The 16,760-nt window shown below is 47.0% G+C and overlaps 1 protein-coding gene across 2 annotated transcripts in view; it reads left to right on the forward strand.

Annotated features, from left to right (window-relative positions):
• Positions 1-16,760, forward strand: part of MLH1 (mutL homolog 1) — an 87,929-nt gene that overhangs the window by 16,911 nt on the left and 54,258 nt on the right. For both annotated transcript variants that reach the window (XM_010835527.1, XM_010835529.1), the window contains 4 exons: positions 1,653-1,746; positions 2,823-2,976; positions 6,872-7,248; positions 9,716-9,864. In XM_010835527.1, the coding sequence (XP_010833829.1) occupies positions 1,653-1,746; positions 2,823-2,976; positions 6,872-7,248; positions 9,716-9,864 (774 nt within the window). The remainder of the gene's footprint in view (positions 1-1,652; positions 1,747-2,822; positions 2,977-6,871; positions 7,249-9,715; positions 9,865-16,760) is intronic.

Raw genomic sequence — 16,760 nt, forward strand, 5'->3', positions numbered from 1 at the left:
CTCTGATAATGAGTGATGTTGAGCATCTTTTCATGTGTTTGTTAGCCATCTGTATGTCTTCTTTGGAGAAATGTCTATTTAGATCTTTGGCCCATTTTTTGATTGGGTCATTTATTTTTCTGGAGTTGAGCTGTAGGAGTTGCTTGTATATTTTTGAGATTAGTTGTTTGTCGGTTGCTTCATTTGCTATTATTTTCTCCCATTCTGAAGGCTGTCTTTTCACCTTGCTAATAGTTTCCTTTGATGTGCAGAAGCTTTTAAGTTTAATTAGGTCCCATTTGTTTATTTTTGCTTTTATTTCCAATATTCTGGGAAGTGGGTCATAGAGGATCCTGCTGTGATGTATGTCAGAGAGTGTTTTGCCTATGTTCTGCTCTAGGAGCTTTATAGTTTCTGGTCTTACGTTGAGATCTTTAATCCATTTTGAGTTTATTTTTGTATATGGTGTTAGAAAGTGTTCTAGTTTCATTCTTTTACAAGTGGTTGACCAGATTTCCCAGCACCACTTGTTAAAGAGATTGTCTTTAATCCATTGTTCCTTTTTGAATTGGAGTTTTCATTTTCTCCAGATGTTGGATTATATGGTAACTCTATTTTTAGTTTTTTAAGGAACCTCTGTACTGTTCTCTGTAGTGGCTGAACCAATTTACATTCCTACCAACAGTGGAGGAGGGTTCCCTTTTCTCCACACCGTCTCCAGCATTTATTATTTATAGACTTTTTAGAGGTTAGGTCAGACTCTTAGTGTGTCGTTCACTTACCTACGCACTGGGCAGGCTCCCTCGGGTGGCAGGGACGAAGAACACTCCTCCAGCGTGTCTCAAGTTCAGAAACCTCAGTGAAGGGCCCCTTTTGTTAGGTTACGCAGCACAGCGACATCACCGAGGCAGCTGTGGGTGACGTAGTGAGCACTCAGAATAATAGTTTCCTCGCTCATAAGATCACGGCCTCTCTTTCATTGGAAATAAAAAGATGTGACATATCCTCTGCTCCACCAGGTCAGGAAGTAGATCGTCAACAGGTCAAGAGTCTGGGGAGAAAAGAGAGCCGTGTTGTTTGAAAATAGATCTTCCTCTGATTTTAGTCTTATCTCTCCAGCTTTTATCGTTTTCTACCCTCTCAAGCCTACCTCATCTCCTAAATTACTCTCCGCATGCAGTCAGAGATTTGTACCCCCTGAAATGCCTGGAAAATGCACTTGCCCTTAAGTCTCTGTTCAGCTGCCCCAGTGTTGGAGCTCCCTGAGCCAGCGTGGCTGCCGCCTCCCCCACCATTGAGCACACCGGCTCCAGTGGTGGCCCTTACCACGGGGAGCTGGAACTAGTTTATTCACCAGCGTTTGTTTCCCTGCTTGTAGCCCAGGGTGTATATTTGCAGAATGAGGTTTTGAGCAGGGGCACGCGGTCTGCCTGGGCTGCCGGGGAGGGGTGAGGAAGGGAGCAGGGAGGCAGAATTGGCTGTTGCTGCTGCTCTGGGGAGAGGAGAGCCCCACGCCCCCAGTGAGATGCTGGGGGATCCCGATGGTAAAGGGGGACTGATGTGGATGTCGCTCCAGCCGTGTTCTTCCTGAGCTGATGTCCTGGCATGGTATTGGTGTGCACCTTCACCTCACCCTTTAGGACACATAGGAGCTAATTCCTTTTATTTTCTAGATCGTCTGGTAGAGTCAGCTTCCTTAAGAAAAGCCATAGAAACGGTGTATGCAGCGTATTTGCCCAAAAGCACACACCCGTTCCTGTACCTCAGGTAAGGCAGCACTGAATTACTCACTCAGGATTCATAGGGAAGAGAAATTCTGTCCAGCTATCCTCTCTGAAAGAGCCATGGACTTGTTAATTAGCCCAGTGAGAGTGAACCCCATATCCCACTGGCCCTTTTCACAGGTAAAAGGCACAGTTTTCCTTTATTTATTCACTTCTGCTATAGAATCCCACCGAGAGCTTCCCTTGTGCCAGGCAGTATGTTAGTGAAACAAAAGTGAACATCGCCTTGCCCCTGAACCAAGAGGAACCTGCCTTAACCTGGCAGAGAAATCCTTTTCTCCTACGGGTCCGTCCAGCGCCCTCTACTGACAACACTTCACACTGCCACGCTCCCTTATCAGAGCTTGCAGTGATAGATGCTGGCTTTGACCTGAGGCAGTAAGTTGATGGCACAGCCTCTAAACTGACTTTTATGCAACATTTTAATGTTAGAAAGTTCTCTCACATATATTATTTTTTGTATATGTTTTTACCTCCACATAATACTGAACAGTAAGTAGGGACAGGTTCATGGTTACATATGGGGGAACTAGTCCTGAGACATTAACACATTGTTGACTGGGGAATTTTTGCAGAAACTGACACCTGTCATTGATGAGTTGTTATGTACATGAATATTGAAACACTTTGGTCTATAAAGTTTGGGTAACAAGAGACATATTAATAGTCTGCTGGTCAGCTAATTATTAAATGCCTTGGCCGTGAGTTATGGAATGAGAAATTCCGCTAGCTCTGGAGTGATGGTAATGACAGCTGATGGATGATAAATGTGCCGGGTGCATGCTAAATGCTTTACACGAATTTAATCCCCAACATGTATTAGGTCCAATTCACAGGAATTGGAAATCAAGGCATAGAAACATGCTGTAACCTACCCACAGCCACTCAGCTCTCAAGTAGCAGAGTCAGCATTTGAACCAAGGTCACTCGGATTTGACCTTCAAGTCTTAACTACTGCATCATTTGGCCTCCCCAAGTTTCCTGCCCACCGCAAAGATTGTGAGTGAATTTCCTGCATTTCTCACTGTGTTATGTAGCTCTTCTCCTTTTTCCTGCCAGTCTAGAAATAAGCCCCCAGAATGTGGATGTCAACGTGCACCCCACGAAGCACGAGGTTCACTTCCTGCATGAGGACAGCATCCTGGAACGGCTGCAGCAGCACATCGAGAGCAGGCTCCTGGGCTCCAACGCCTCCAGGACCTACTTCACCCAGGTGGTGGCGCCTCCTCAGCTCTTTCCCTGGTGCCTTTGCCACTGAAAATGTGCCCTGTCACCCAGGAGTGCCCAGACATTTCACTGTTGCTTTATAAGACTTTCTACTTACTTTGATAATTTTCTTTCTTTTTTTTTTTTTGGCCATGACCTGCAGCATGCAGGATCTTAGTTCCCTGACCAGGGATCAAATCCATGCCCCCTGCAGTGGAAACTCAGTGTCTTAACCACAGGACCACCAGGGAAGTCCCACTTTGATAGTTTTCTTTAAGCACCTTTCTTGAACCCAACTCTGAAGGTTCACGGTGTTAGCCCTGAGCCTGGAGTCGTAAGGCACTGAGTTCTCTCTCTGCCTCTTTCTGGGGTCTTTAGACCACCTTCCTAGGAAAAGGGGCTGTCTGAAACAGAGTGGGGCATTCCCTACTGCATTCCCTACTGGAGATGTTTAGAGGAGGTTGATCCCCCATATCTGGGGCAGAGCGCAGGGGCAGGGCCCTGGGCAGGGCCTTTAGTCAAGCCTTGTTACCACTGTGTGACTGACTTTTGCTGACCGCCACATCTCCCTCAGTAAAGATGGAGCTGGTCACCCCCACACCCAAGGACGGTTATAAGTGGTTGGTGAACAGCAAGTGGAAAATGTCTGGTCCAGGACCTGGCACCATTCAACTTACTACAATTATCCAGGTTCTAAGAGCATTGATTATAAACTGCTCCCCTTCTCTGGGGCCTCAGTTTCCCCATCTGTACAATAAGCAGGTGATAGTACCATCTCCAGTGTCTGGTTGCAGCTCTGAGGTAACTGCCCAGAGTAGTGAGAGTGGGTTCATCAGAAACACAGTGGACACCACAACTAGAGAAATGGAGCCTTTTCCCCCTTAAATCACACTGGGTCCTGTAAGCAGGAAGTGGGCTTCTGTGAGCCCTGCTTCTCTGAAAACTTTCAAAATGGCCAAGCAGGTGAGTGCCTCCCCAAGAGCATTCCTGGTTACCTGCAGAGAGCCTCGATGGGGGATGGTGTGGGCTCCAGCAGTGAGCAGAGTGCCCTTGGGGCAGCCGCGCCTGCCCCGGGACCTGCACACCTGCAGGTTGTTGGGGGGTGTGCGTGAGCCCTCAGAGCGGGTGCTGATACGGAAGGGCTCCATAACTGTCGGTGGTTTTCATCCATTGTTGCTGACTCAGCCTCAGTGCCCTTGACTGCTCCCTCCCCAGATACCCACAGAAGCCCCCTGATGGGCTGCTGAGGTTGCAGCAGAGACGGATTCCTCCCTTCACTGAGGCACCCACGGTCTAGAGTCCACATCCCACATGAGAGAAAAGCAGACTTGGAAGGGAGGGGGCTCTTGTCCCAGACTTGAGCCTCAGAGACGTGAAGGAAGGGATGTGGAGCCTGGGCCCCAAGGCTGAGAAGGAATTAGATGGGCAGAAGGGGACAGGGGTGCACAGGATGTTTCTGGCAGAGGAGAGGATGAGGATACAGGCTTGGCCAGGTGGTGGGGGAGGGCTGCAAGATAAGAGGTGTTGAGGATCTGAATGCTGAGCGTGCTGTCAGCGTTCTCCATGCTGGCTGCCTGATGGGAATCACCTGGGCCCTCCCCGAACCAGTAAATCTATCTCAGGGGGTGGGTCTGGGCGTCGGTGGTTTTTAAAAGCTTGGCCAGGCATGGGCATGCGTAGGTGGGGTTAAGCAACACTGGGCATGTGTGAAGGCCTACGCTCACTGCAGAGTTCAGGTCAGTTTGAGGGGTTTCATCAGCAAGGTAAGGAGTGTAACTTCAACGTGATGGGAACGGACAGGATCTGGTTTGCATTTTACGAAGAGCTCTCTGGCTGCAGCATGGAAAGCGGATGGAAACCCACAGCGACTTGGGCAAAGTGAGGAGGGAACCTGGACAGAGGACATATCTCTGATCACTGATCAATAGTTGAAATCTGGAAATGCCAGCACCTGGGCCTTAGTTGGCTGGTGGGAAGGGGAGGAGAGGCCTGGAGGAAGGGGTTCACCGGAGTCCCAGGAGGCGTCTGTGGCTCTACCAGAAAAAGAACCTCTCGACTTCCCTGCTTGTCCTGTCCTGCATGAGGCGATTTGTTAGATTCCATTTTCTTTCCCGAGATAACTCCGTGTGGGTTCTGACACGTGTGTCTTTAGAAGGAAGGTGGGTTTCTGGATCAGAGGCCCCGCCTCTGTCTGTCGGTGCACTGTTCTGGGTGAAGGTCTCCATACTCAGACTGTCCCCGCTCCCCTGCGGTCTTCAGAACACCTTCTTGCCCTGGCTCCTCACTTTTTGGCCCTGGGTTGCCTTCCTCCTTCTCCCCAGCTTGGGCCTTGCCTTTCGCTCCTGGGGCCAGGACAACAGCAGCCCTGGTTTGCTGGGTTGCCGTTCGGTGTGAAAATTGGGAAGCCTGGTGGTGCTTGTGGCTTGTTCCAGCTCCATCATGTTGGACGAGGTGTTTCACTTTTCTGAACTTAAAAGTGACTCTGCAAAATAGTTTTGTTAGTTTCTGCCTCCCCAAACCCACCTGTGGATTGCACAGGCAGATGAAGTCAGTACGTCGCAAGTAAGTATCGCCGTGGTAAGGTTCATCAGTGGGCTCCGCTGCCGACAGCCTGATTCCTTCACCGTGAAGGTCACCATTAGTGATTAGTTTCACCATTCCTTGATGGTCATTGCCTGAGCCAGTTATTTCATTAAGATTGTGAGATTATGATTTTCTTGATTTTATCATTTCTTCTTTATTAATAAACCAATTTTTTCTGTAGCAAAAAATTTTCGCTCGTTTGTTAGTTATTGGGTTATCCTGAAATACAGTTTATGCCAGAAAGAAAAGATAAATGCTGAGTTCTTTGCCTTTGGTGATCAGTTTGCAGGGAAATGGGTTGGTGTCCTAGCAATGTCCGTTTAATGACTTTTTTCTGCCTATCTCATCTCTCTCCTTCCTGCTTTCCTTTCTTCCTCTCCATTTTTCTCTTTCTTCTAGTATTTTGTCATAGCTGTTAACAAGCATCATAATTCAACTAGTTTTAGTTAAATTATTCCATCCTTGACCAGCAGAAACCACTTCAGGCTGGTGCTCTTGTCCTTTTAACCCAATTACTTGAATCTTTGATAATTTCCTTGTTTCTGATAAGATAGGATTTTTGTAGGCTCACTGTATAGTTTCCCAGCCCATGTCCTGAAATTGACCACTTTTCCAAAGAACTGCCTTATTTTAGTGGGGGATGGTATTTAGAAACTGTAGTCTGGGATTGAGGGGCGTGGGGGGCTCCTCATTGCTGCTGGGTGGTTACTGCTTCCAGGCTTTACCAGTGCACAGAAGTAGGAAATACGTATTTTTAAAAATAGACAGTCGGAAGGTGGTTGCCAGAAGCTAGGGGAGAGTTTCCCCTTGGGAGGATGGAGGTAGGTGATGGTCACACAACGTTGTCAGTGTACTTAATGTTGCAGGACTGTACACATGAAAATGGTTAAACAGGTTTTATGTTATGCATAATTTACCACAGTAAATGTCTTATGGCAATGAAAAATGGACAAAAACATATGAGCTTTACACGAGTATTTTTATATCAAACCACTTTTTAAATTGTAAGGATTTTGCTGAATTTTTGATTTTATATTGTCTATTTCCATCTTTATTACTTTTTTGGCCATGCTGTGTGGCGTGCGGGATCTTAGTTCCCTGACCAGGGATCTAACCCAGGCATTGGGAACCACCAGACCACCAAGGAAGTCCCTATATTTGTGTATTTTTAATTTCGTACTTCAAATTTTGGTCAGAATTCCTTCTATAATAATTCTGTAGTGATAATTATACCTGGTTCTAGCTTCTGCTCCATTTTGGGGCCTGTACTTCTCTACTTCTTATTCTGAATCTTCCCACCGTCTTCTTTTTTGGCACAGACTTTACTGCCAGGTCTTCCTGGCCCCTCTGGGGAAGCAGTTAAATCCACAGCGAGTGTGACATCCTCATCCACTGCTGGAAGTGGTGACAGAGTGTATGCCCACCAGATGGTCCGCACAGACTGCCGGGAACAGAAGCTCGATGCCTTCCTGCAGCCTGTGAGCAAGGCCCTGTCCAGTCAGCCCCAGGCTGTCGTCCCAGAGCACAGGACAGATGCTTCTAGCAGTGGGACCAGGCAGCAGGACGAGGAGATGCTTGAACTCCCAGCTCCTGCTGCAGTGGCTGCGAAGAGTCAGGCCTTAGAGGACGATGCAACAATGAGGGCTGCAGACCTGGCCGAGAAGAGAGGGCCCTCTTCCAGCCCCGAGAACCCCAGGTATGATCTTGGGCGAAAGGCAGCTGGCCTTCTTTGTTCTTTGCTGAAACTGCCTTCTAACTTGAACTGTCACAAACTCCTTGCAACCTTCTCTCTGCCTGTTCACCATCTCCCTCCAGAGGGATGGTCCACTGTCTGCCTTTGACCACGGCTTGAGAGTCACCCATCACAGTGGCCTTTGAAATACCTTAAACGTTCATGATTCCAAACATTATTTGAAAACATTTCAGAAAAAAAATCATATTTATCATTTGATTTAATAGTGAATTCTAGTAAAGCCTCAACAGCAGAGGTGGCTGGGAACGGGGACCTAAAATACCTGGAGGATTCTTCATCCTTCTCCAAGCTGTTGTCACTTCTTTCAGAAGAAGCAGAGTTTCTCAGTTTAAATTATGAAACTTCCTGAAGCGCATGGGCTAGTGGTGGGGAGCTAGAGAGGGGGGGACAGGAATAGCTGGACCAATGACTGTCAGTTTAATTGTTTAAATTGGAATATATTTGCTTTATAATTTTGTGTTAGTTTCTGCTGTACAACAAGGTGAATCAGCTAATTGTATATGTATACCCCCTCCCTCTTGAGCCTCTACACCCATCTAGGTCATGACAGAGCACTGAGCTGAGCTCCTTGTTCCATATAGCAGCCTCCCACCAGCTATCTAGTTTACTCATGGTAATGTATTTATGTCAGACCTACCCTCCCCTTCCTCCTGTGTCCACACATCTGTTCTCTATGTCTGTGTCTCTATTCTTGCCCTGTAAATAGGCTCATCTTCACTATTTTTCTAGATTCCACCTATATGCATTACTGTACAATATTTGTTTTTCTCTGACTTGAGTCTGTATGATAGACTGTGGCCATCCATATCTCTACAAATGACCCAATTTCATTTCTTCCTACGGCTGAGTAATACTCCCTATATATAAACACGTGCCGCATCTTTGTCCATTTCTCTGTTGACGGCCATTTGGGTGGTTTCTGTGTTTTAGCTGCTGCGAGTAGTGCTGCAGCAAACACTGGGGTGCAGGTATCTTTTTGACTTGTGGTTTTCCGAGTGTAGTAGGAATGCTGGGTCATATGGTAGTTCTGCTTTTAGTGTTTTAAGAAACTTCCACACTGTTGTCCACAGTGGCTGTGCCAATTTACATTCTCATCAACAGTTGAAGAGGGTTCCCTTTTCTTCACACCCTCTCCAGCATTTATTGTGCGTAGACGTTTAATGATTGCCATTCTGACTGATGTGAGATGATACCTCACTGTAGTTTTGATGTGCATTTTCCTAATAATTAATGATGAGCATGTTTTCATGTGCTGCTTGGCCATCTGTATATTTTCTTTGGTGTTCAGTGTACGCTCTGTGGGTGCTTTAAGGACATCTCACTGGAATCTGTAAGGTATGTGTTCCTTTCTCAGTGTGTGCAGGCAGTGTCCCTGGAACTCTGGGTGAAGTCCTTTGCCCAAGGCCACATGTCCATCTGGTGGCTGACCACCAAAACCCTGGCTCTAAATGCCCACTGGAACTTGGGCCTGTTACTTCACCCCGTTTGCTCATTTCCAAGTCAGTCTAGCAAGACGACTTCTAAGGATTTGTTTCCAGAGAATAATAAAGGATGCTAACACTTACTGAGCATCCGCTGTGTGCCAGATACTTTGCATGCATTAGCTCAGTTCATGATCTTAACAGCCCTGCCGGGAAGTGTGACGTTTCTGTTTATCACTTGGGAAGGTAACGCCTCGAGCCATTGACTGCACAGCAAAGAAATCTTTTTAAACCAGGAACCAGAGTGCATCACTCCTTGCTGAAAACCACTTGGGGTGAAACCAGCCTGGCTGCCCCAGCCCATCACTCTCCTCCCCTTCGTGGCGCTTTGGCTGAACTAGTCCCTCGGCCCAGGAACTCTCCGACCTCTTGTCACCGAGGTCTCAACTCAGATGTCACCTCTCACCAGAGACTGTCTTTGTCCATTTAATCTAAAGTTCTTTCCTTCTCCCCTCATTCTATTACGTTGTTTTATTTTCGTCATAGCATTTGTTGCTACTTAAAATGATCTTTCTCCTGTTGCTGTTTGTCCCACTGGAAAGCCAGCATGGTGAGGGCAGGCACCTTGTCATGGCTGTATGAGGTTGGTATTATATAACAGTGATGGATGGAGGGCCAGGTAGAGGATGGAGGGCTGAATGAATGAGACGTGGCGAGATCAGCACACTTGCTTGAGGCCCTGCAGGTCTCTGGGCTGAGCCATGTCCAGTGGCCCCTTGCTTGGGCCCCAGAGGTGTCTGAGAAGCAGTATGCAGGAGAACAGACTGATCTGACTGGCTCCCTCATGGGGAGGTGCCCCCCTGCCTCCCCAAAATGTGCAGATTTGGCACATAGAAGCTACTTCCTTCTCCAAAATGCGAGCCAAATTTGACTGACTTTAAAAACTTTAAAGATAGTGTTGACCTGCCAGTTCTTCATCTCCTTTGCAGAAAGAGACCTCGGGAAGACTCTGATGTGGAAATGGTGGAGGATGCATCCCGAAAGGAGATGACAGCTGCTTGTACCCCCCGGAGAAGGATCATCAACCTTACCAGTGTTCTGAGTCTCCAGGAGGAGATCAACGAGCGGGGCCATGAGAGTACGTAAGTGCCAAGGCTGCCTGTGTCTCCTGCAGCTGGAACTGCTCTGGTGAAGGTTTGGGAAATGCAGGAAGCATGCATGTCCTGATGGTCTCTGCAGTGCACTGAGCAAAGCTTGCTTTCTTTACTAATCCACGGCGGCATCAGCTTCAAGATAATTGACACCTGGGAGAGAAGAGAAAAAGTGAGTCTCTGGTTTCAGCCAGAGCGAATCAGTACTCGGGTTAAATCAGGGAAGTCAGTAGATGGTCATTTAAAGCGGTGGTCCCCATCCTTTTTGGCACCTGGGACTGGTTTAATGGAAGACAGGATTTGCATGGGCTGGGGGGGCGGGGGGAGTGGGGAAGGGGGGATCGTTTGAGGATGATTCAAGTGCGGTACGTTTACTGTGCACTTCATTTTTATTATTATTACATCAGCTCCACCTCAGATGATCAGGCATTAGATTCCAAAGGTTGGGGATCCCCGCTTTAAAGAATCTTGAGTTTGTTTCTATCTTAGCTAAAGGCAGCGTGCCCTGCTTGGGGTATACTGTGGCTGAGAGTACACAGGTCTGGAGGGCCCTGGTCTGTATCCAGGCAGCTACCACGTCTGCTCTGTGACCTTAGCCTTTCTGTGCCTCAGTTGTTCCTTATCTGTAAAATGAGGTTAATTTTACCACTGAAGATTACTGGTGCTGATTAGAGGTAAAATGTAAGTGAAACACTTGGTACAGAGTAAGGAGTCATAGCTATTTTTGTATCCTGAAGATAAAGTGAAAAATCATTATTACTTTCCTCAGAAATAGCTTTCAGAACACCCAAGTATAGAGCTCCATTTGAGTCCCTGTTGCTCTGAAATGATGTTTATGGTTTTAGGAATGAAAAGAGGGCTCATCATCTCCCGGGGATAAATTGATGCAGGGACTGAGGTGTGTGACAGTGACTTGTCCCTAACAGAAGTCCGGACCCCACTCAGTGGGTCACAGGCATGCTCTGGGTGGGTCCATCGTTGCTGGGCGGTGTTGCACCTGAGTCTGTGCAGGTCAGCCCTGTCCTTGCCATTTTTCACCTACTGCACATTTTTGATTAAGCAAGTTACATTTTATAGCAGTGTTGGAATTTATCTTAAAATATGACAACCTGGACTAACTTTTAAATGAAATGAATGGCCAAGGAACAATTCAGGGCCTTTCCCACTGATCCTTAGCCTTCTAAACAGCTGTTCTGGCTCAGACGCCCCTTCCCTCTTCTCTCAGTTCCCACTCGTTGGAATGAACTCAAGAGAAGCCTCAGTTTGCCCTTTCCTTGCTAATTGTTTCCCATCTGTTGGAATTTATCTTAAAATATGACAACCTGGACTAACTTTTAAATGAAATGAATGGCCGAGGAACAATTCAGGGCCTTTCCCACTGATCCTTAGCCTTCTAAATAGCTGTTCTGGCTCAGATGCCCCTTCCCTCTTCTCTCAGTTCCCACTCGTTGGAATGAACTCAAGCCTCAGTTTGCCCTTTCCTTGCTAATTCTTTCCCATCTTCTCACTTTGGGCCCTTGTCTGTCTGCATATGGGGACAGGCGTGGGGTCTGCTCCCTCGGGAAGGCTGCCCATTTCCTGTGATTAAGGCCTTGCCAGTTGTAGATGGCGCTGCCAACTGGCTTCTGATTTCTGTTTCCGTGGAGATTTGTTCCCCTTGCTTCTTTTCCTTCTGTTACTGGCTTTCAAGCTGGGATCTTTAAAAATCATTTTTAAATAATGAAAGGAAGGTGGGCTAAGACTTGATTTATTTAGCAGTCTCCCTCACAATTGTTTTAATTGACAGACTCCCTCAGATTTGGAATTTACTGAGTTTTCTCTAAGAGTTTGTATTCCTCATGCAAAGCAGGCTATTTAAAAGTTATAATTTCAGTGAATTTCTGAATAGTTGCTAACTATTTTCGGTAAGGTATAAATCTAATCTCTACCAAGTTTGGTTAGGTTTAGAGTCCATTGCTAAGGTGACGATGAATCGAAATATTCTAAAATTGTATGTTCATGCATATTACCTCATTTAATTCTAGAATAGTCTTGTGAGGGAGGCAGAGTAGATGCTGTTATCTCTGTTTTAAAGATAAAGAAATGGAAGGTGGAGAGATTAGTCGGAACATCCCCACAGTGCAAAGCTGGCCTGGGTGCCTGCCTCGTGGAGGGGGCAGTTTTTGCTAGCCCAGCCTGCAGCAGGGGGCCTGGTCCAGGGCTTACTTGCAAAACTAGATCAGCTGCTTTAGATCACTTGATAGGATGAGCATGCCACGTGATCCCTGATCCCTCAGACTGAGGCTGTTTTCAGATGAGCCAGGGCCGGGTTTTCCAGAGGAGTCCTGGTCTTGGTGTGGAGAGTAGGGCTGCCCTTTGGAGCCAAGAGAATTCCGTTGAAGCTCCTACCACCTACACCATTCTGTAGCCAGTCAGAAATCTATTCACCTTTGTGGGGCATCTTTTGTATGTTCTGTGAACCGGTGCTCCTGTTACAGCCCTTACTTGGCTGTTGTGATGAACACCTGAGACATCTGAGCAAGGGGAGGGTGGGGACCTCTGACTCAGGTCCTGCCTGTGGCATCTGTTTATACAGCCCCAAGCAGGGAAGCTGGTTTAGTTGAATGCCTACGGGGATCTCTCTAAAGCTTGGATTTGGGGAAGTAGGCTAGAACCTGGCTGCACTCCCACAGAGCTATGCCCTGGCCCAGGAAAGAAGTCAGATGCTTTTGATCTTGGGTGGCCTGGGCCAGCTTGAAGCGGGGCTTGGATTCCCAGCCAGAGGTTGATGTTGGGTCACAGCAGTGATAGTCAAATCCTAGCCACTAGACCAGTGGTCATTGACAAAGCCCTGGCCCTTTGGCTTTGCGGGTAAAGAATTCTCACAAAGACAGAAAGCAGTGAAACAAGTGAAGTATTTATTAAGAGGAAAAAGTTAAGTACAGGTGGATAAACACAGCTGTACTGACACTGAGGGGATGCAGGCTGTCGCTGAGTCTCGCCCTTGAGGCAGTTTGAATTACTGTTGTGGGGCATTTTTTCTGGTTTTTCTTTGGCCAGTTAGTTTGATCTTTCTGGGTCAGAGCCCATATTTAGTATATCTCATGTGTGCACACTCATCTGTCAGCCAAGATGGACTCCAGAGAAGAGGTGTAACTTGGCATCGCTCCCCTTTTGCCCTCCAAGGAGCTTTCTATTCAGGAAGGTCTCCCTTGAGATTGAGAAAATGTGTGGTCTCTTATCTGGGGAGGGTCCAGCCTCCTCTCTGGATTGTCTTGCTATTGATATTTAGGAGTTTCTGTCCTCAGGGAACGAACTTCAGTTGGTCAACCTGGGTTGGGGGGCACGTCTACCACCTGCCTCAAATCCTCCCTGAGAGACACAGACCCCAAGAAATTTTTATTAGGAAGATAAAGGGTAAAACTTTGGTAGCTTCTTAAGCTGGCCAGGGCTTCGTAGACCCTATGTAGTCGGGTTCATGGAGCTCTCTCCCTATCTCCTTAAAGGGCTCTAGGTTGGTCTTTCAGCAGGGTCTGCTGTGGGGAGTGACTGGAGTCCCTCATCATCCCTGTTCTGTGATGCCCCAGAGAAAGCGAACTACTTAGATAAGCAAAGACTAAAGACCAGTAAAAGACCGTTATAATCAGACTCAAGCAAGGGCAGGATCTGGTTATACAAGGTCAGCATATCTTTGTTAATCTCAGGCTTAAAATTTAGTATCTTTCTCTATTTCTAAAATGAAAGATCTGAACCTGTTGGTCCCAGGCCGCCTCCTTGGACTGAAAGGTCTTAGTTGCAGATTTGCAACAGTATGGAAAACAATGGGGAAAGTTGCTCAGTCGTGTCCAACTCTTTGCAACCCTATGGACTATACAGTCCATGGAATTCTCCAGGCCAGAATACTGGAGTGGGTCGCCTTTCCCTTCTCCAGGGCATCTTCCCAATCCAAGGATCGAACCCAGGTCTGCTGCATTGCAGGTGGATTCTTTACTGGCTGAGCCACCAGGGAAACCCACCAACAGAGCACTGGGCAAAATATGAATCAGTATGGCTGAGAAGAGGAAGTTTGTAAGAAAATGTTGCTAAGGAAAGGGTTAGGCAAGAGACATTAGAATTTTCTTCAATTGGAAAATGAACAATTCTGACCCTGTACATTACTGTTCTGAGTCTAGGGTCTCTGGTGGAAGACCATTTTCCTTCAGGAACTTGGTTAAAATTCCTTACGGGATGGACATTGCTTGGGGTAAGCAAATCCAGCTTTCCATCAACTCAGTGGAAGAAGCATGAATTTGTGCAGTGCAAGCCAGAGAGTTGTCTGTTCATCCTGTGGATAAGGGAAAGAGGTATAGAAAAGCTAAGTCAATTAGTAGCTTCATCGTAGCACCAGTCAGGCCATAATTGAGTCACCCAGCGTGGGCAGAGAAATTTGGTAAATTCCAAGAGCAAGAGTGAGAGCAGAGAAGACAATAGTTATCCAAACCTACCAGAACACATCAGTTACTCTGTAAGTGGATTGGTGTACCAGAAGGCAAAAGGAAGATAGTAGCTATTACTTAGCCTAGTGTCTAAGATGTCTTTCTGTCCTTTTTGAATAAGAGGTTTAGGTCTTGGAGTGGCTTATTCATCCACCTGGAATTTTCAGGCTGTCTTGGGTCCTCTGGGTCCTGTAGAGCCGTGCTTCCCAACCTTTTTGGCACCAGGGACCGGTTTCGAGGAAGACAGTTTTTCCATGGACCGGGGTTGAGGGGCAGGGGATGGTTCAGGAGGTAATGCGAGTGATGGGGAGCAGCAGATAAAGCTTTACTTGCTTGCCTACCACCTCCTGCTCTGTGACTCAGTTCTTAACAGGCCTCAGACCACTACTGCTCCACGGCCCAGGGCTTGGGGACCTCTGCTGTACAGACTTGGAGAAAGGGGTGGATTCACAGGGATGATTGGAATGTGGGTCTTCAGGTTCCTGTAACATATCAGTGGAGACAGGTTTAATCCTGGACAGATGAACCCAGCTGGTGACCCCCTGGAGTTTGCTGTAGGAGTACTCAGCAAGATTTAGTAAGGACCTTTCCATTTTGCGAGTAGCTAGTCGCCAGGGGTTCATTTTTCTAGGTCTTTAAAAGTACCTAGTCTCCAGGGTAACTGGGACTGTCATCTGGAGAGGACTGCACTCTGTTGCCATAGTCTTGTCTAGCCCTCTGGACCTGGCTTAGGCTTATAATGTAACTGAGATGAGCCTGGGTTTCTGGGTCAGTTAGCGTGTCCAGAGTAAGGAGTGGCTCTCTGTGTGTCATTTTGCAAGGGCTTAACTTAGTGGTAGTTTCAGGAGCTGCCCTGACCCTTAGGCAGGCTGTTGGCAGCAGGATACCACAACTCTAACGTTTCCTGACAGTTTGCCCAAGGTTTTGTTTCGAGTACGATTATCCTGTTCCACTTTTCCTAAGGACTGAGGTCTTTAGGACGAATGGAGGTAGCACTTAATTCCCAAAGTCTGTGAAATCTATTGTGTGATTTTTGCTATAAACGAAGGTTCATTGTCACTCTGAAGGTGATGGGGCAATCTGAATCTAGGAATAATTTCCTTTAGGAGCACCTTAGCCACCTCAGTTACCTTCTCTGTTCTATTAGGGAAGGCCTCCATCTTACAGTTAGAGTACCTATAAAGACTAGTAAGTATTTGAAGCCCTGGAAAGAAGGCATCTGAGTGAAACCTATTTGCAGTCCTCTCCTGGATAAATCCCACATTGCTGGACTGGGCTGACAAGGGGGAGGCTTGACTTTGCCTCCTGGATTATGGGTGGTGCAAAGGGCACAGCCTCAAGTTACTCTTTTAATTGTCTCCAGGAGCCCTTTCCCTGTAAAAACTTAGAAAACAACTACAGGCATCGCATCTCTCCCAGATGGAGAGAATCATGTAGCCCTTTAGTATTTTTCCAGTGATCGGAGACAGGAGTGAGCAGTTTTCTGATCTGTGTGTCACCAGCCATCTGCTCCCTTAATTTCCCCCTCTGTTTCCTGCCTAGGTCTCTTCAGAAATTGAGTACCTGGGTATAACATTAGAAGGGGTAAGGGATAGAATTAAAGCCATTTTTGTTATGGACATCAGGGCTACTTTGCTCACTTCTCAGTCAGCCCTGTCATTTCCTCAGAAAATTTGAAAAGTTCCCTTTTGGTGCCCATGGCAATGAATGCCTGCTACATGTTTTGGTTTTTGAACCGCTTCTATGAGATGTACAATCTCAGCCCCACATTTTACAGGGAAATTTCTTGCATTTAGAAGTCTTCTCTATTTCCAGATAGCTGTGTGGCATGTAAAACGAAGGCATATTTTGAGTCTGTATATATGTCTATAATTTTTCCTTCCCTTAGGATGAAGGCTCACATTAGGGCTCTTAGCTCAGCCTTTTGGGCTGAGGTGTTGGGTGGCAAAGATTGCGCTGCTTTAATACTATAATTGCTCACAATAGCATACCCTACCCTCCTGACTCCATCTTTAACGAAACTGGTGTTAGCACTTTCTCAGTTTTCTATGGCCTGGTCTACAGGTCAGATCAGCGGGCACAGACCTGGTCAAGGGTTTTGAGGCAAGAATGTGTTAGCTCTGGGCTTTTGGTGGGCATTAAGGTAGTGGGGTTGAGTGTGTGGCAGATTTTGAGGGTTGGTTCTGGAGAGTCAAGGGGCAAAGCCTGGTACTTGGTAAGGCACCCTTCTAATTTGCCTGTTATCTCTGAAGTTGCTGGTACTTGTGAGGGGTCTGGATTTCAAGTGGCTGTCCAAAGACAAGGTTGTTAGGTTTTTCTACCAGTAAACCAGTGGCTGCTATAGCCTGGAGGCAGTCAGGCCAAACTTGGGCCACAGAGTCTAGTTGCTTGAAAAAGTAGCCTTTAGGCTGAGGAACTTCCCCTGGCTT

Source organism: Bison bison, unplaced genomic scaffold (genome assembly GCF_000754665.1).
Source record: "Bison bison bison isolate TAMUID 2011002044 unplaced genomic scaffold, Bison_UMD1.0 scf7180017864043, whole genome shotgun sequence".
NCBI classification, from domain to species: Eukaryota; Metazoa; Chordata; class Mammalia; order Artiodactyla; family Bovidae; genus Bison; species Bison bison.